The 21,024-nt window shown below is 33.4% G+C and overlaps 1 protein-coding gene and 1 non-coding gene across 2 annotated transcripts in view; both read left to right on the top strand.

The window, feature by feature from the left end:
* Window positions 1-17,825, top strand: part of Pi15 (peptidase inhibitor 15) — a 29,927-nt gene extending 12,102 nt beyond the window's left edge. The window contains exons 3-7 of the mRNA XM_048358966.1: window positions 9,547-9,665; window positions 10,726-10,858; window positions 10,968-11,083; window positions 14,700-14,888; window positions 14,931-17,825. Of these exons, the coding sequence (XP_048214923.1) occupies window positions 9,547-9,665; window positions 10,726-10,858; window positions 10,968-11,083; window positions 14,700-14,835 (504 nt within the window). The 3' untranslated portion in view covers window positions 14,836-14,888; window positions 14,931-17,825. The remainder of the gene's footprint in view (window positions 1-9,546; window positions 9,666-10,725; window positions 10,859-10,967; window positions 11,084-14,699; window positions 14,889-14,930) is intronic.
* LOC125361125 lies at window positions 3,820-3,947 on the top strand. Its single transcript, XR_007212908.1, has one exon. It is a non-coding gene; the product is annotated as a small nucleolar RNA SNORA40 (small nucleolar RNA).
* Window positions 17,826-21,024: the final 3,199 nt, after the last annotated feature.

Here is a 21,024-nt window from a genome sequence, read left to right as displayed (position 1 = left end):
AGTCTGGTGTGAATTTAATACATCTGAAAACTATTTAATGGGCATGATGGCCATTCAATAGCTATAAACTGGATATACTTGGTTGTTCATGAAAATTTCCAAACAGTGGCATGGGTGGTAGGACAGGAGAGATTAAAAACAATAACAACCAGCTTATCAAAAATATTTGGAATAAAATACAGGTAAGTCTGAGGTTTGGAAGGATAAAATTTGAATGTCTCTAGACTATGTTGTCCATAGTATCTAAATTCAGGTGCCAAACATTTTTTGACACAATATGGAAGAATGCCCAACAAGTTGTGTCTGGTTTCAGAATAAATGTTTCATGAAATATCTTCAAATTTCACACCAGGTACTTAAAAACAAAACTGTCCAAAATGTTGCTTAAGGACACAGTAGTTGGTTCTACTGATAAGTGCCTCAAATTCATATTTGATAGTTTAGTCAGATGGGAACATTTTACCAACCCCTTTTCCCTGCATTCCTGGGAGAACATGTTTTCAGCAGAGGGTAGGTGGGTGGAAAGGTATTTGAGTTCTTCTGACAAGTGGGCAGTGCTAGAAGTAGGGTTTGTATGGGAAGGTAAGCAATCAGGAAATCTGTTTTAAGAATATTGTAGTGTAGAACTGGTGGGAAAAATATTAGCCACACATAGTTAACCATTCCTTGTAACTTCAGTGTTAAACCATAGCTTGTAGGTGTTATATTTCCTTAGAAAAGAAGGCCATCACTGGAATCTATCAGTGACGACTTTGAAACTTAATGATAAAAACCTACACTAAGGCTGGGAATGTGGCTTAGTGGTAGAGTGCTTACCTAGTATGCATGAAGCCCTGGGTTCAATTCCTTAGTACCACATAAACAGAAAAAAAAGCTGGAAGTGACTCTGTGGCTCAAGTGGTAGAGTGTTAGCCTTGAGCAAGGGAAGCTCAGGGACAGCAACTAGGCCCCGAGTTCAAGCTCCAGGACTGGCAAAAAGAACAAGACAAAAAAAAAAAAAAAACCTTAAAAACTCCACTATCCTAAAAAATGATTTAAAATGCAAAATTAATGTCTTGAAATTTGAAAATATCCTGTTTTCTTTTTGTTGTTGTTGTTGGGGGACTGGTACTGGGGTTAAACTCAGGGCCTCCTGGTCTCATTTGGCTTTTTCTGTTCAAGGTTAGTGCTCTTCTGCTTGAGCCCACACCTCCACTTCCAGCTTTTTGCCAGTTAATTGAAGATAAGAGTCTCATAGCTTTCTGTCTGGGCTGGCTTCAGGCCTTAATCCTTGAATATCAACCTCCTGAGTGGCTAGAATTATAGGTGTGAACCACTAATGCTTGGCTTAGCAAGTTCTTTCCTCTTTCTACAAAATTTTGTTTCTATTTTTGTTGTTCTAGGGTTCACTTGGTTGTTCTCAATTTGACTGATTAATGCTTGGTGATATAATTAAACATCTGCCCAATGTTACTTCTCATTTCAGCAGATATTTCAGCTCACTGATGCCAGTGCAATTCTTTAACCTCAAAAATAATAATAGAGTCATCCTTGCTCTGGCAGAGAGAGCTATGCTAAATACTTTCCAATCTCTATTTCATCATGCTTACCACAACTTTCAGAGACAGGGACAAGTTTTGTCATTTACAGTTTGGAAACTTGAAGCCTGAAGAGTATAACTTCTCCAGGGTCATAGAGCAAGTTAACGAAAATGATAGAAATGCAGTTCTTCCCAACAGTAAGTTTGCAATTTAAATGATAGGACAATGTAGTAAACAAGTACTTGTTTGTCCAGGTCTTCAGCTCATTAGATACTTTCTATACATGCATTTCATATGAAGATATCACTGGTTAGTTAGAAGTTCTTCTTGGGAATGACAAACACTACTTTCTGATTATGCTTCAAGTCTATGAATGTCTACAAAGAGGGAAGAAAAAATAACATATGTTTTCATTGATCTTTGATCCTCAGCCACCAAGCTTTCTCAACCACCATTTCTTTTAAATATTAAGTTGCTACAAACAACTGTCATCTGATTTCTACCAACAAACACAGGCTATCAGAAAAGCTGCACACAGATACTTTAATTCTAAAAAGCTTATCAAAGATAAGAATTTGTGTTGTTAATGAAATGGAAAGTCAGATCATCATCCCTCTTCACACCTGTACTTATGGAAAGGGCCACTTATTGCTGCTTAGGAACCTAAAGCCACATGTCTCTGGGCAAGGGACATCCTTCTTTAGTTGTCCTGCCTGGCTGAGTTCCACAATGAGAATGTTATAAAGAGAGTGAAGTGCTTGGACATGACTTGGCCTGAGCAATGGCAGAGCTGAGATGACTGATTACTCTCCACTACGCTAAAACTTAACTGAGCAGATTCAGTAGTAATATTCTCCTGCTAAATCCTATTCTTTTGTACTCAGCACATAACCTTTACAATAAAACAAAAGAGGAGATACTGTGTTTGCAGAAAGTGGTGCACATGTTTTATCTGTTATCCCAATTACTAAGGTGATAAGTTTTCTAGACTGCCATCTCAACCGATAGCTACCTGCAGGAGTTAGCACTGGTTATATCGGATATATAGGAGTCTGTGATTAGAAAGACCAAAGTTCTAGGCTAGTCTGGAAAAAAAAAAGTGCTCAGGAGACCCTATCTCAACAGAAAAAGTTGGACTCAGTAGAGTGTACCTGTCATCCAAGCTATGTGGGAAGCATAAATACAGGACTGTGGTCTAAAAAAAAACCTTATCTCAAAACTAAGCAGAGCAAAAAGGGCTGTAGGCATGGCTCAAATGGAAGAGTCACTGTCTCAGAGCAAAGCTTTGAGCTCATACTTCAATACCACCACATACACACATATAAAAATAAATTCAATTGTCATATTCATAGTTTTAGGATTTTATATCTTTGAGTATGATTTCCATTCACTCAATGAGTAATTCAGATTCCACTAGTTTTTAAGAATAATATTCCTTTTAATTTTAGTTTCAATTTTGTATAATTTTTATAAATATAACATATTTTGACACTCATATTAAAGGCTACCACATACAAATTAAATTTAGGCTGCGTGTACAGATTTAACATATTTAATTTTTCTCTTTTAATGTCTTATTAGATTTTATAATTATTTTTTACATAATGACGCTTAAGTTCACCTAAATTTCACATATTATTCTTGTGAATTGCATGGACTATTTTATGATTGTGCTTCAAGTCTATGAATATCTACAAAGAGGGAAGAAAAAAATAACATAGGTCATCAGTGACCCTTGGTCCTCAGTCACCAAGTTTTAAAAATATAACAGAATTTTTTTTGCCATTTTATGTTAAAATCACATATCAACTATTTGATTTTCTATATATTTTATATTGAAAATTAAAAAATGACTTGTTATTGTAATAAGTCATGTTCTCTTAATTACTACAGAAAATCACTACATGTTCACTTAGTCATTACTAGAAAAGCAAGTATTTACTCCAAGTAATGCATACGTTTTCTATTAGAGGTTATCTTTTTAAACATTCTTGTGTTTAATTTTTATCATAGAAATAAAATGATATCCATTTAAGAAGAATAAGAAAGCATGCCATGTCAAACAACTCTAGAGTTAGAATGTCAAGTAATGTTTAGGGTTGTCTTCCAGTTTGGTTGTATTTCTTATTGGCCCCAGATACAGGCTGGATAGAAGAGATTGTTTCAGATGTCATTGTATTTCATGATCCTGGCTGCCACCATTATATGGAGCTAAAATCTTAAGGGCAGTTGATAAGCTAACTGCTTATCATCTGGGTTGGATTTATATCTTTATTGATCAAGATATATTGTGTTCAGTAGCACTTGTGTGTCTCTTTGTTTAATTTGTGGCAAAGCCTTACAGATACGTGCAAACAGTAAATCCTCTTTTGCAACTCAGACCCCATTGTTGAGTATGAGATTTTTGTACACGTAAGAAGGAATGATTCCTACAAGCCTTGACAATGTGGAGGTTTATTAATTCACACAGGTTGGCTCTCAGAATAAAGTTGATGTATGAGCTAACAAATGACATTGTATTCATAAACTGCTTTATTAATTTGCAACCCCTTTGTATAACTAAAGATAATGGTAATCTGAAAAAAGATCAGATCAAAGAAAGGAAAAAAATTAAGCAAGCTTCCCTCATGAACAAACATTGCTTGATTAGAGTTTGTGTTTCTTCATCTCAAGATTGAAATGTTTGTGACCTGGATGAGTATTCTGTATTTTAAAAATAGTTATCTTATCTCTAACTGTCACAGTTATTCTAGATATTTAAGTAATATTAACTTGAATTCCGGATTTATCACAACTTCTTGTGATTTATAATCAAGGTACTGTGCCCACCTCATGCTAGCCATCTTAATTAATACTACATATGAATATTTTAGTCCAAAGTAAACTTAGTCTACTTATGAAATGACAGACTTAATGACTCTTAACAACAAAGAAAAGAAAAACATTTTGTGCAACAGAGAAAACCTACAATCCTTTGCATACTGTACTACGTTGGAATCCATTTTTATTTTATGAATTATCTAATTTAATTAGGACATCTAACTTCTAGTGGGGCCTGCAAATGGCCTTTTACATTCATGAATAATAGTCTTGATTTTTATTTATTTTTTTTCAATTTTTTATTATCAAACTGATGTACAGAGAGGTTACAGTTTCATATGTTAGACATTGGATACATTTCTTTCACTGTTTGTTACCTTGTCCCTCATACCCCCCTCCCTCCTCCCCCTTTCCCTTTCCCCCCCTGAGGTGTTCAGTTCACTTACACCAAACAGTTTTGCAAGTATTGCTTTTGTAGTTGTTTGTCTTTTTTTTTACCCTGTGTCTCTCAATTTTGGTATTCCCTCTCAATTTCCTAGTTCCAATACCAGTATACACGGTTTCCAATATACTCAGATAAGATTACAGAGACAGTGTAGGTACAACCATTGATTTTTATTTTATCTCTAGGAAACAAGATTTGAAATATTTATAAGCAAATTATCTATGAAAGTGCCTTATCTACTTATGGAGCCAGGAAGTATAAAAACAGAATTCTGAATAAAAGTGAAGTAATTATCAAGTGTTTAGTATATCTAACAAAAGAAAATAATATTTTATGTATTTACTAGGCATTCCAAGAAAAATGCATGTTTGTGGTCTTGTTTTCTCCATTGGTAAATATTGTTTTTCTCTTTTTTGATTTTCTCTATTATTGAGTATAATATTAAAATCATTTAAAATGAAAGGCTCACAAACAGATTGGGAGAGAGTGAGGGAAGGGCATGCTTTATCTGACTTACATAACTATAACTGCTTTCTATATCACCTATATAATTTTTTAAAAAACCATTAAAGAAAACAAGATTTTCAAAGAAAGACATTAGTTACATTGCTATCAAGAATTCAGAACGCTGGATACCACTGGTTTATACCTGTAATTTCAGCTCTTGGGAGGCTGAGACTGTGAGAATCATGGTTCAAAGTCAACCTATACATCCATGTAAGACCCCTTCTCAACCACTAGTGCCAATCATCTCAACTGTGGTGAGAAGGGTGGAGTGGAGGTATAGCTCAAGTGGTAGAACCCCAGTCTTGAGCATAAAAAGCTAAGGGAAAGAGCCAAGTCCCATCTTTTCTTGTGAATTGTAACTATGGAGAAAAAGCAAATGCGTAAATCAAGTTTATCAAAGGTACATCATAACCTCCAATATCAGCGTTCCCTGCTCAAAGAAGACTTCCTCTTTAGACAGTGAATGTGAATCCTGCTTGAGAACAGAGGCAAGAAAGAACACAAAACCTCTGATACCCCAGTAACAAGCTGCAGGACAGTTAATTGTACCCCAACATGGAGGGCTAATCTGTCTGGAAACTGACTCTGGCTGTCAGGTCTTCTAGAACTTCTTTGAAGGGACATGGGGACTTCTCTCTCATAAGTTCTCATAAAGCAAATAAGAAGAGAGAGAAAAAAAACCCTTGTAACTGTCTTCTCTAAAACTTTACTTGTAGAATATTTATATTAAAAACATCCAAATATGTGGACCTCAGTGATGCCCAATACATTTTCATCATATCAGATCATCTTACAGTATTTCAAAGGCAATGTACATGTTAGTTATACATGATTTTTTGTGATTACCAATTTTAGTATTTATTAAAATGTAGAAGACAAGGAAAATACCTTTCACACTACAGAAACTAATCTTGTACCTTTGCTAAATGCAAAATGAATTGTGAGATATTTACTTTATATAACAATAAAACTCTCCAAGGAAAAAATTGAACAGTGCTAGTTCATTATTTACAAAAATATTACCTGCCATAAGTATTCTGGAGAAACTGTTTTGCTGTCAGGAACACTAAATACTTTAGGCACTTAAACTGAGAAAAGAAATCTTTCTTACCCTCAAGCACACCCTCCATTTACAGAAACAAACTTTTCCAACAAATTTGCATGCACAAACATACACACATACACATACACACAGTGTTGTGCTAGACCAACCTAATCTTTATTTAAGGTCAACAGTCTTGAGGCAAGGAAGACAGTGAATATATGGCTTTTGTTAATTTGCAACTAAATACAAAAAATGTTTAATTCTTTTTCTAGCAAAGAAGCTAACCTGAGTATGGTATATATTACTTAGTTAAAAGATATAAACAAAAAAATTAGGAAAAAGAAAGCACTATAGCTGACAGCACTGAGGCTTTTATGTAAATGTGTGTATATCCATTTAATAATTTACATAGTTATTTTATAAAGCATGTAACCACAGTGAAATGATATCATACGTGCTTTATTGTTCTGGTCCAAGTTATTGGAAATAAAACCAAAAACCTGTATTCAGAACTGGAATGTACTAACTGGAAATCACTAATATGATGCAGTACAAAAATGGAAATTTTTATGTGTGTAACAAAGGTAGTCAACAAGTTCTCAGCATCTCAAGAGGACTTTGAAAGTATAACTTGTAAGATAAGAAACAGTATTATTCAAGGCGATAACAAGGATTTCTCTTGAAATCTTGAGCCTATTTGTGTATGTATACTTCAAGTTTGGATTTTACAAAGCAGTTGAAATTTCAAATTATGGGTAAATTAAGAAACTATACCTGAAAGCAACAACTATAATTTTAACCATTATGTTTTAGACATGCTTTGCTTTAAGTTAAAAGCTAAGGCTCACAACTTTGTAGGGACCATACATGATTTTTAAAATAATTTTCAGGTATGAAATTTTTGGTTTATCTCTTTAGTATAGTATTTAGCTTTTAAATATATGAATGAGTACACAAATAAGATTTTGTATAGTAAAATACTATTAAAATAGTTAAATGTGTTGTACTTGTAGATGTATTTCTCCTGTGCATACTTAAAGTGTATGTGTACAAATTCAAGAACTTCTCAGGAGATGCAATTTCATCTGAAATTCCTCTGTGAATTAACCATTGTGTCTTGTATTTTCAAGAATTGCAATCCATATTTTTAAAAAGCCACATTTTAAAAATTAATTTTTGGTGGATAGGATAACTACTACAGTTATGCAAAATGTTAATTTCAGTCTGAGGATCCTAAAATTTATCATGACTATAATGAATGAGCTTACATAATCCCACCTCAATTATGGAAGATCATTATTTTTCTAATGAAAAATAATTTTTAAAGAATTCACACATCTGTATCACCTTCCTGTGGTTGTACCTACACTATCTCTGTAATCTTATCTGAGTATATTGGAAACCGTGTATACTGGTATTGGAACTAGGAAATTGAAAGGGAATACCAAAATTGAGAGACACAGGGTAAAAAAAGACAAACAACTACAAAAGCAATACTTGCAAAACTGTTTGGTGTAAGTGAACTGAACACCTCAGGGGGGGAAAGGGAGGAGGGAGGGGGGTATGAGGGACAAGGTAACAAACAGTACAAGAAATGTATCCAATGCCTAACGTATGAAACTGTAACCTCTGTACATCAGTTTGATAATAAAAATTTGAAAAATAATAAAAAAAAGAATTCACACATCTCTTTAGAGGGCATCTGTCATGGCCTATTTGGCTGAGATTGTCTTTTGCAAAGCTCATTTATTTTTTTTAATTTATTTTTGCTATATTTCAAAGTCCCTAACTGTTTCCTTTCATTTAAATATAGCATTATGTTAAATAAATCTAGGTAAACTTGTGGGAAATGAAGTCTTTTAAATTTTAGAGTCAGCCAATCCCATGAGTTTGCTTAAAAGTTTATAATGTCTGTGGCTATATGACTATTACCCCTTTGTGACTGTACACAGCCCAATGGAGGGAAAAGGTATATGTTCTCAAATGTAGCTCCCTGTAAATTTGTCAAAGAATAAAACTGTCCCTTCCTTCCTCATATAAGGTCCTATTTTATAAAATACAGTGGAAAGTAACCACTGTGTAGTCACAATTTGGACAAAGGAGTTTCAGGTAGAATAATATGTAGCTTTCACAAATAATTTATGAAATAATGCTACAATATTGAACTATAATATTCAATTAAAGATCCTTTCTAACAGATACATACATCCTAAATTATTTCTACTTGAAAGAACTTTGGAAAAGCAATTCTCTTCAAGAAGTGTGTGTGTGTGTGTGTGTGTGTGTGTGTGTGTGTGTGTCTGTATACCTACCTTGTGTCTTTGTACATTGTGCTTTGCTAGAATATAGGTTACTATTTCAGAGTTGGGTTATTATTTGCAGGTTCACAAATCCTTGCTTTGGTTTCCATGTGTAGGTGTTGAAATGAGCATGTCAATCATATGGTCACTAATATGAGTGTATATTAAATCAAGATTTGTCCTACAATATTTTCAATTAATGAAAAATTGCCATACATTAATGACAACCCTATTAACTTTCTTTTTCATGGAAAACAAGTTACTCTTTTTCTTAATTGAATTAAACCATATTATACTATATTTCTTAACAACCATGTAGCATTGTGAAGTTATTTTTAGTTTTTCTTTCAATTCATACCAACTAAAAACAACTAAAACTGTAAATTCTCCATTTATTTCTACTAAAGTTTCAATTCATATTTAATATCAAAACTCTGGGATTTATTATACTATATCACCTAACCTTTGAAATTGCAGTTAATATTGAACATAGTTAATTTCCTTAAATCAATTTGAACAAATTTGATCGTGTTTGTTTGTATCATATGCCTTGATAGCATATTTCCTTTTGTGAAGATAACCACTAAGGAAATCAAATGATTTTGCTGCACTCAAATATCAGTGATTAGTTTCCCAGTTATAATTGTGTATGACATTTTTGTAAAGCTATCCCTGACAATAGTGAAGTCTGTATTCTGGACCTAGATGATATTGTAAAGAAATTATTTCTTTGTTGTACAAACTGCATTATAAAACTTTGAGTAACACTACTTGGAATTGGCTTTGCTTTTGTTAAAATAGTAAGCACCCTAAATTGAAAGAAATAGAGGAAATAGTAACACAATTTCTTCTCATTTTGTGTTTGTTATAGCAAATCCATAAAAGCTGAAGGTATTTTTACCCCTACAGGTCTGGGATGAAAATCTTGCAAAATCTGCTGAAGCTTGGGCTGCTACTTGCATTTGGGACCATGGACCTTCTTACTTGCTGAGATTTTTGGGTCAAAATCTGTCTGTACGAACTGGAAGGTAGGGAGAAGTTTCACTGATGCAATTTCTCTACGTGACCTTATTAATTAGGAACGTCAAGGAAGAAGTACATCAACTTTGAGTAATATTGGAAAGAATTTACTGAGTACTCAGGGTGTATCAGGCACTGCTTGGCCTATGAACATCTTAATGCCTTCAAGAATTATGTAGCTGGTTAAACAGGCCTAAGGAGAACAGTTTCCCTTTTCATCTTTGGAACACACTTCCTGAGGCTATTTAGCATAGCTCTCAATGAATCATAGAAAGGATCAGGCTGTATTCTGTATCCTCTCTGAGAATAAAGTTCCATGACTTTGTAAAACCACTGTGTGAGGGCTGGGAATATGGCCTAGTGGTAAAGTGCTCACCTCATAAAAACCACTGTGTTTATATGTGTGTGCACATGCATGTGTGCATATATTATCTCATGGCTGTTATGCTTACATGTATATGTATATATATAAATAAATTTGCAAATACATAAAATTAAAAACATTTGCACTTACATATTGTTTACATGATGACACATTTACACGATAATAAATCAAATAATATACATAAGTATGTAGTCAAATATATAGCTGTGGCTAAAGCTATACCTATTAATAGGATAAATCTTTCTACCTCTGTGGAATGGCATTATCTAATGTTCCATGACTCATTCTTATATATATAAGAGGGCAAAGTCATTGGTCCTATCATTAAACTCTGAGGCTCATTTATTCAAGTTCAGATTTAAGGGGTAAAGAGATGCATTACTTCACGTGTCTAGTTCTAGACTACTGATAAAATCATGGTGGATGAAAACTTTGACATGTGTTACATAAGACTTTATGATTCCTGAAATATTCGTATTTTTTTCAAAATAATGTGCCATATAGACAAATGTAATATCATTGGTCATTTTCATGGTTTTCCCTACTTGGAGAAATATAAAACTCTACTAGGTCGTAGTAGTGATTGTAAGTAACCATTTACTTAAATTACAACGTAACATGAGCCCACTTTATATACTGTGCTTTAAGGTCTTTTCCTATGTGTGTTCTCTTTTGACATCTAGATATCGCTCTATCCTTCAGTTGGTGAAGCCATGGTATGATGAAGTGAAAGATTATGCCTTTCCCTATCCTCAGGATTGCAACCCCAGGTGTCCCATGAGATGTTTTGGTCCTATGTGTACACATTATACACAGGTTATTTCAATTCATTTGCTAATATTTGACTCATCCTTACAAAATACTCTTGTTTGAGTGAATATTCATTTTTTTGACAATATTAGAAAATATTGGCTTCTTTTCACAGATGGTCTGGGCCACTTCTAATCGAATAGGATGTGCAATCCATACTTGCCAAAACATGAATGTCTGGGGGTCTGTTTGGAGACGTGCCGTGTACTTGGTTTGCAACTATGCCCCAAAGTAAGTATTAAGTTGATGCTCCTTCCTGGATCCATGAATGATGTTAAATATATTTGGTTTTATAGGCAGTTTAGACAGTTAAGCAAGTTTCCTACAGTGTCCTCTAATCTTGAGCCCTACATTCCTAGAGAATGGTAAAGTGAAAGGTTTCACCAGGGCAGTTATTCAAGGTTAAAACTATCAATAAAGTACTTTGAGAACACTGGGGCTCCCTAAATTTTCCTTACCATATTTTTTCTGTCATGGTGATTGTAAACATTGTACTTCTCAGACTTTTAATAACTATATAACAGGTATCAGAAAAGAATCTCCTAGGAAATTTTTCTGATTTATCAATACTAGGATGTTGGGAATATTCTGATTTATCAGCACTAGAACGTTTACTCAACATTCTTACTGAGAAAGCAAAACATTGGAAATGAAACTTTCCATCTTTTCCTTTTTGATTAATAATATTCCATAAGGTTATCTCATTGTCTCCATGAAATATATTATAAAAATTTATCCAAGATTACAAAATATACTCATAGTTAGGAACATTTTATAACATAAAGATCAAGCACATTTGCCAAAATTTGACAAAAAGTCTTCTTAATAATAATAGCTCTTCAGATGAGAAAATGTTTCAATATTTATACAGAGTTCTGTTTCCATTTGGAATAAACACTAAAATGTGCAGAGAATTTATGATACTCATGGTGTCTTCCAAAGTAAGTCCTAGACAAAGATTTTCTCCACCTATTCCAGCGGGGGTGAGGTCGGGGGGTGAGGGAGAGTGACAATGTATTAGGACCAACTGCATTACTCATTGATATGGTAGTGTGCCAGAGCAGTAATTTATAATGTTAGAAAAACAGTTCTTTCCCACCCCCCCCCATGGTCTTCTCTTCATAATTATTAGGTTGAGGAAGTTTGGAAAATGGGATCTCTGCATTGTTTTATTTTAAGCATTTAAAAAGATATTGCATTTGTTTTATAGTTTTAATTTCACACTTTTTTTATTAAGCCTTTATCATTTCTCCCTGATATAAATCTGGCAGATAGTGATCAAACAAGATGTTTCGCTTCAATTTTTGCATTTCAGTTTTCCATGTGGGGCCAATGATTAGAATTCTGTAATGTCACTGATGTGGTATGTTATTTCTTTGTTGGTCCAAGAAGTTAATATAATAATTTCAGTTTTTTTTTTTTTTTTTTTTTTTTTTTTGGCCAGTCCTGGGCCTTGGACTCAGGGCCTGAGCACTGTCCCTGGCTTCTTCCCGCTCAAGGCTAGCACTCTGCCACTTGAGCCACAGCACCGCTTCTGGCCGTTTTCTGTATATGTGGTGCTGGGGAATCGAACCTAGGGCCTCGTGTATCCGAGGCAGGCACTCTTGCCACTAGGCTATATCCCCAGCCCAATAATTTCAGTTTTAATAAAAATGTTTTCTGGACTGATAAACAGTATTTAAATCTTGACTGATAGAAAATTAACTTTTCCAATGTCAGTATGGAATTGTCTCTAGTTTCTTTTTCAGTGAAAGAAAACAGGAGAGGGAGAGAAGAAAGGGTAAAGAAAGTAAGAGAGAAAATGTAATTAGATGAAACAGAACAAGAAGTAAAAGAATGAATAATATATCAATTACTTGATTTGCTATTAATGTCATTATCCCATATTCAATAATTGTGATTTATATCAAAGCTCGTATAATGTAATTTAGGAATAATAAACTTCTGCTTCTAAATTTCGGCTATAAAAATATTTGCTATACCGTTTCTAACATTTTTATAATGTAGATAGAAACTTGATCAAATTTAGATGGCATAGGCCATACTTCATAGCTTTAATTAACTACATAGGAGGAAATGAAATTATTAATACAGATAGGAGAAGAGAAGGTTGAATTTGTGAAACACAGTCATAAGAAAATGGTATTGACTATTTCTAGAGAAGCATATGATGATATCAAAATTTTGCTGATGGAATCTTATTGCCAAGGCAGAGTTTGTGATTAATTAAATGGAACTGAACAATTGTAGAATTCCATTGCACTTTGCAATATGAAGAGTTAATCAGCAAGTCTTATTTAATAGATCAAAGCCCATGCATATAAAAAAGTCTGCATATTTTGTTTTTGCTAACTATTTTCATATGCTATATATATATGCTTTATAGTTACTTCTGAGTCTTAGGTTTAAGGATAATGATAACCTTCTTCATAGTTTATCCTCTTGTCTTTTCTTTAGTTCTGGCTTTTTATCTTCAGTTTTCTCCTCCTTGCTTTCCAGATTCTTGTTTCTTTGTACTGTAATTACTACTGATTATGCTACTGAAATGCATTTATTACCATCTCCTTCTGAATTAAGATCCAAATAATAGTCAGATATTATAGCTGTTTTTTGAACTATCCTAAATGGTGAATGTGGTTCATTATAATCATGATCATTAATACAGTGACAGAAAAAATATTAGCAAAACAATGTAATTTAGTTAAATGCATTCACGTTATTATAAAGCTACCAAACACTTAGTAAGCATGAATTTATGGAAAAAGGCTTGGAATCATTTTGTCCCCTTATTTGAGTCATTATTCTCTTATAATAAGAATAGTTTTCCCTAGATCCCTGTTTTTATAAAGGTTGGAATCTAAAATATTTTAAAACATTGGAAACACATTTTATGAACATTTATAGTCTATTTATTGGGTATAAGATGTCTTCTTAGTTATTTCCTCAGTTTTCAGTCTTCCAGCAAGAGGTAGCTAATGTCATGACCATCCTTAGAGAGCATTGGAATGACTTGTGGGAGTAAATTTAAGTGGCTTATTGTGATCCTCTGCTAGGACAATTCTAGACATATACTAATTATTACCAATGAGGAGAACCATGGAATCTATGTTTCTTTGGGTCTGGCTCACTTCACTCAGTATGATTTTTTTTTATTTTACAAATGGGGAGATATCATTCTTTCTTATGGAAGCATGGATTTCAATTGTGCATATATACGACATTTTTTTTGACCCATTCATCTACTGAGGGTCATCTGGGTTGGTACATATGATCATATAAGATTATGTTAAGAAAAATGAAATGGAAACTAGTGGTTTGTCATTGTTGTAAACTAACTGTACAACCTGGGAGGCGATTGGTCAGAAGGGATGGTGGGAGAAAAATGAGGGAGGGGTAACAAGTTTGACAAGAAATGTATTCACAATATTACATATGTAACTGTAACCCCTCTGTGCATCACCTTGACAACAAAATTAACTCAAAAAGACATATGGAAACAAAATTGTGGAGACAACAACAGAATTTATAGGCTGGGAGAGAAGGGGACAATTGTGAATCGAATAAGCCTAACGTCCCAGTATTTAGTATGTCATCATAGTTTGTGTGACCTCAATGGTTATCTGTAAATTATTTAGATATTATTAGCTTACTGAAAGAGGTAGTATTAAAAAATTAAAGAAAAGTAGAATAAGTTACTGTGGAAATAAGAAATTGCTGTCACTTTCAGTGTGTTTAAAACGAATTTCTTAAAATGTTATGTCAACACATGGGATCCTTCACTTGAGCACAATGTAGTATTTTTTAATGGGTGAGAGCACTAATGGCATCTTTCCTCTTTTCCTCCTAGAGGCAATTGGATTGGAGAAGCACCATATAAAGTGGGCGTGCCATGTTCCTCTTGTCCTCCCAGCTATGGGGGAGCCTGTACTGACAACATGTGCTTTCCAGGAGTAACATCAAACTACCTGTACTGGTTCAAATAAGCTTATGCTTTTCTCCAAAAAACCATGATAGTTGCTGAGAAGCATAGCCATATCTCTCTCTCTATCTCTCTCTATCTCTCTCTCTATATATATATCTATATATGTTGGATTTTGCACATATTATACATATTTTGTGGTAATCTTGTTCTCATTTTAGTATTCATGTGTATAGTGTTTGTCTTGTAATGTGTTTTTTAAAAAAAATTTTGGACACAATCCAAATGACCATCTGTATTTTCTGGTCTATAAGTCCAAATTGCTTATGTAGTGATGACATAGCTGATAAATCTAACTACAAAACTTTCATTCCAGGAGAATTCTATCACTGGGTTCCTAAGAAATAAAGATATATTTTTAATCTGTAATGTGTGCACATACATACATACATACATACATACACATATCATATGCTATATGATACACATGGGTGTATGTAAGTGCATGCATAACATATGTGATGCAAACATAGGTAATAATATGATTCAGTAGTTGAATTGAAGGACATTTAAAATATTCTAAAATATATTTAGCAGTAGGACAGGTTCAGTAACATTTCTACAATATAGACAAAATAATAGTTTGCAAAGTAACACTTAAAGTTAATGACAACTTAAGAATCATGAATTTCATTCCAAAGATATTTTATTTTGTTTGATCTACTCAAATATATGCTCAATTTATGTAAATTTCCAAATCATGTCTAGTGTTGTTCAGTTTCTTTAAAAAAACAAACAGTAGTCTTATGTTGAATGTTTAAGACATGCAAGGCACTTGCTTACATTGATAATAGAAAGGTATAGAAACTATGGCTCCAGTCCTTAGAAAGCTTACAAAAATATTTAGAAAATAATTTGAGCTAGAGATTTTGCTACAATTTTTTTATTATTAGTTCCCACTTTTTTAAGACAAGAGATATTGACTAGAACACTTGGTAAGCTCTTTATGCCTAGATTTTACATCTTATTTATGTTTTATAACCACAGGGGCAGCCACTATAGCCAAACAGATGATACATCAATGTAACTTGTTTTCCTCCCAAATCAGTTTTGGCTAGCAAGATTCTGGATACTAGTACAGAAGGTATAACTTAGTAATAAGATAAAAAGTGAAAAAGTTATTACTCTTCAGTTTGCATCACAAAATTGATTTTTAATATTCAATTTTTCATGTGGTTTTGAAGGAACAAATAACAGCATTGAATTGCAGGTGGAATCAGAATAAGCTATGCTATTTAGTATGTAAATATAATTGTCAGGAAAACATATGTATGTACAATACTTGGAATAGCAAAGGGAAGGTGATAATTAACCATTGTGCAGACCATTCTAGAGAAGAATAAAAATTAAATTAAGACCTTCACAAAACTGGTGAAGTCCAAGAGAAGTATGATTTAGGGGAAAGAATTGAAGAGCTTCAGAAATAAGGTAATGGCCCAAAAAGATCAGGCAAAGGACTTCAGAAGAGCACAAATATGTTGAGGGTTGAGTACATGTCAAAACCCATTGGTAACAGTTGAAGGATTTCAGAAAGATACTTGTGGGGTATTATGGGCATTTTACCTGTTTTGCGTGTCATTATTTAAGGAAATTCATTCCACCTGTTATCTTGGTGCTTTGAAGATCACATTAAAGGTCTTCATGCATATTATACAGTTGACTTGAGTCAAGACACTGAACACACATTATAGTTCAAATCTGCATGTGTTTTATTCAGGTTGTATACTGCTTCCATAAGGTTGGATAGCTAGTAAATGTGCACTCTGGAGAGTGAAAATAGCAGAAGGATGCTCCTTGTTTTAATTTCACACATATTTGCAGTTTCTAGGGTGGAGACTTTGAAAGATGACAAATAGTTAAGTAGATCCACTTAATGGGAGTCGAATCCACCATCTGGAAATTTGAGTCAAACTGAAGACAAACAACAGGCCCAAATACTTAGGAAAGTGAATGTGGTAATCAAATGTGTTGCCATCATATGATTCTGCCTTTGTGGACACACATATTACCAAGTTAAAAATAAATATTTTGGGTAATGAAATTGAGAACAGGAAGTAATTATATAATTTAGGCCCTACTCCAAATTTCATCTAAGATAACTAGCCAACTGGAAAGAAAGCCCATTATTGGAGTATTGGTTGATTTATATAAACAGTGCTTCTACTGTCAATATCACTATTATATTCTATAAAATTTGCAGAAAGGACTTTTAAACAAAAGGGGCTTCTTTCAGCTCCAGTTCTTTTGCTAGCTTGCTTGAGTAACTTTTTTTTTCAGTTTTAAAGAATGATTTTGATATTTGCTATGAGCTTTATGGCAGTAACTATAAGATCAAATTTACCATATTAATAGAATTTTATGAAAAACATCATTTATAGACCTCCTCCTTGTTAACAGAAACTCTGTCTAAATCATTGTATTTAACCCAGCATTATTTCATAATGGCTGGAATTTAATAACTATTTAGTAAATGTTTACGTAAGTGGATGTTTTTGAATTAGCTAGAAATCCTAAATGTGTAGAATTGAAACAAATCACACCTTTTCTTCCGTTTTTTCTTTTTAAAGAAAAAAGACAAATATCTAGTAAGGGTTAAGCTTTGTAGTTAAAAAAGTCCAGACAAATTACCAAACATCTGATTAACACCAGAGTCTATACATTGAAAAATTACACTTTCATAATAATGCTTTCCAAACAATAACTTGAACCAGAGGTATTTAACAACTAAGCTGAACACAAGGAGTATATTTGTTATTCTGTCTCTATTTTGTAAAATTTGTAGTATGAAATGGCCATGTGAAACATTTTAATTTCTAGGCTAAAGCAAATGAATATTTGCTAACACCTGCAGGGCGTCCCATATTTTTACATCACACAATAGCACTAGCATGGTCCTTTGACGCTTTTCTTCCCAAAGGAGGAAAGGGCCCTGCTTATACTTATTTCATAATGGCAGCTTCACATTGTCAATACTGTAGTTTTCATTTGGAAATTTTTTTTTTTTTTTAGAATTTTTTTTTTTTTTTTTTTTTTTTTTTTTTTTTGGCCAGTCCTGGGCCTTGGACTCAGGGCCTGAGCACTGTCCCTGGCTTCTTCCCGCTCAAGGCTAGCACTCTGCCACTTGAGCCACAGCGCCGCTTCTGGCCGTTTTCTGTATATGTGGTGCTGGGGAATCGAACCTAGGGCCTCGTGTATCCGAGGCAGGCATTCTTGCCGCTAGGCTATATCCCCAGCCCTCATTTGGAAAAGTTTTATTCAAAGGAAATTGTGGATGGCACCTATGTTCTATCACACTGATATTTTTTATCCCATAATACCTCTTACTGGGTAGAATAGTCAAAAACTTCTGTCACTCTACCAGGGTTTTTTGTTGAAATCCGCCACCCCCCACCTTGGTAAATTTTAGGTGTAAAATTGATGGGATTCTTTCTAAAATTGTATAGGCATATTCTTGATATTCCTGGTTATAGCAGATAAGCTTGCTTTGAAAATGTAGGAAATCATTATTAGTACTGCATCACTTTTGCTCAATAGTCTAAGCATCACTTCAGTAGCCCATCAGAGTGGCCCATGAACTTCCCTGGGCAGTACCTTGAATTTCACTTGAAACGTTCATGGAGATGTAAGTTCTACACAGGTTTAGCACAGAAATGACCCAACTGGGGAAGCGAGGCTAGGGAAAGGGAGTAGATTCAACCAACACAATTTGTTGTTGAGAATACTTAAATTGAAGCAATATGTATTTTCCCCATTTATGTGTACTTATATTAAATCAACTTATATAAGTAGTAAACCTAATGCATATTTATGTAGCTTATTTTAGATTCATACTTTGCTTATTGAAGAAATGCACAAATCCTATAAACTTAATGTTTCTGTAAAGCCAAAGAAACACTGAGCTCTTGGTCTCTGTGTCCTTTCACCATGAAACAACATGCCTTAGGTTCTCCCAATATCATAAGATGCACAAACTGACATAGATAAAGCCTTTACCTGCTGAAGTATTTAGGAAGAGTAAAGTTACATTTTTATTAGTATTTAACATTGTCTTCTTCTTACATGGCATTTTCTTCTATTGATACATGTGTAATGAACATTTAAACACATGCAAAGTGATTTTTAAGAAGATTTTATCATAGTCTAACATTGCATTATGAAAAAGTACAAAATTAGAAAGTTTAATAATTCACTGGCTACTGGTGCTGAGAACACATTACAATACCACATTCTCATTACATTTTTGAGATTTCTATGTAATTAAAGGTATTTTAAATATAAAATATCAATATCTATTTTGGTGCTAAATGTATGGTGCTAAATGATTGTTAGTGTTGATGGCATTGTAATGCTTCTTTAAGTCATTCAATTCTTGGTGCAGAAGTATTAATAAAACTTAAATAAATCTTCAATAGTGTAAGCCAGGTAAACCTATTTTCTTTTTCTCTAATGCTTATAGTGGAGTAAATATATATCATTTTCTTCTTTTAGGTCTTTATTTTTTCAGCTTGGTGAGATTCAAATTCAAATATCAGCTAAAGGTTAGATTGTATCTATATTAACCATGTTGCAGGCCCTGGCGCCCTCTGGTGTCTGTTTAAAACCAAATTCCTATTGTCTACTTGGCCATGAGCAAAATAAAAATTTAAGTTGTACCATATTAGACTTCCCTAGTATTCTCTAAATCTGAAAGCATTTAAAAATATTTGACCTTGCAGACATTCTTTTCTACAAGGATTAGGCAAGAGTTAGTATATTCTGAACCACTGTCGTGAATAGTAATATTATTGCATGATTTTCAGTTCTAAGGTGCTTTTTAAAGTGTTTTTTTTAAAACCAAGTATTGATAACATATACTTTTATTTGGTTTACATTACATGTGCAATTATAATTACAATGAACAAGATTAATTATAATTGTACCTCACTGTCAAGAATAATTATTTTATTTAGTGCATAAGATAAAAAGGGGAGTACAATAATAACTAGTTAACATATATACAAGACTGATTTCTCCTCCTTGTTGATCTACAATTCAGTAATATTAATTGCTTATATTCTTGAACTAATGATAGGATTTTAATATTCCATTCAAAGTCCTAATAACCTAACATTTGTATGTAGAAGGTTAGAATCATGTAGTACCTTGCTGGATTTGATAAATGATCTGCTTTGAACCAGTCCCTTTTGTCATATTTGCATAGCCGAATAAAATGTACTTTGAAATGATTTCCCAAACCACTCTTTTCAAAGTTTTTGAAACAATAGAACTTCATCTAGGATCTATATCATAGAAAAACTGTAGACCATAGTTCATATAAAATGAACTCCTTCCACATGCCTTCCTTTCTGTCTGGGAACTTTCTTCTCTGATTTCTGGGATTCTACTAAAATATACATTTATTTAAATTGTCCATTTCCCCCATTTACTCTAAAACAATGGGAAAAAAACCAGAAACATTTGAGAGTCTACGTTGCTTCCATGGTTCTTTCAAATACTCCTTTCACTTTGTATGTGTTAGCAACCATGAGTTTTGAGGGAATCAAATATCCCAGCATCTTGTGTTTTTTTTATTTAATCAACACAATTTTAGGACCAAAATAGAAATTGGAGATGACTGTCATTCAAATATGAAAACAGTGTATTTTAAAATATGTTAATGTGTCCTGAAATACATTGTGTCACATTAGATATTTTTAAAAATATAGATTAATGTGGGCAAGTTGCTTTATTACACTAATGCTGTGGTGGTGAAATTTGTTTTGAAAAATGCATTATTGTTGTGAATGTGTATATATTAACACTCGGGTAAGCCTCCAGACTTACAAAGCAAACAAATGGAGCTTTGGGGGGGGGGGGGCTCTACTGTATTAATATTCTTTTTCTTTCAATAAAAGATTATAACTCATTGTTTTGTTCTTGAAATATATCTGGTTATTCTCTTTTTTGCAATACAGTTTAAGACAGAGTTAAAGCCTGGGGACATGATAATTTTGTTAAGAAATGTTGATTCCCAAGGGATCACCCCTCTTTGAGCTGGTCAATCTCCCAGGCCAGTTCCATTGAGAAAACCACAATCTAGTAGTTAATTCCATTTCTCCTTACTGTATAATAGGACCACAAGGCCTTTCTAGCTCAGGTGTTTTCAAAGAGGCTTCTCACCAAGCTCTCTTGCTCTTTCTCTTTTTAGTCCTCC

The sequence above is a fragment of the Perognathus longimembris genome, chromosome 12, assembly GCF_023159225.1.
Source record: "Perognathus longimembris pacificus isolate PPM17 chromosome 12, ASM2315922v1, whole genome shotgun sequence".
NCBI lineage: Eukaryota > Metazoa > Chordata > Mammalia > Rodentia > Heteromyidae > Perognathus > Perognathus longimembris.
The sequence above is the reverse complement of the archived record's forward strand: the minus strand, read 5'-3'. Positions and strand labels throughout refer to the sequence as shown.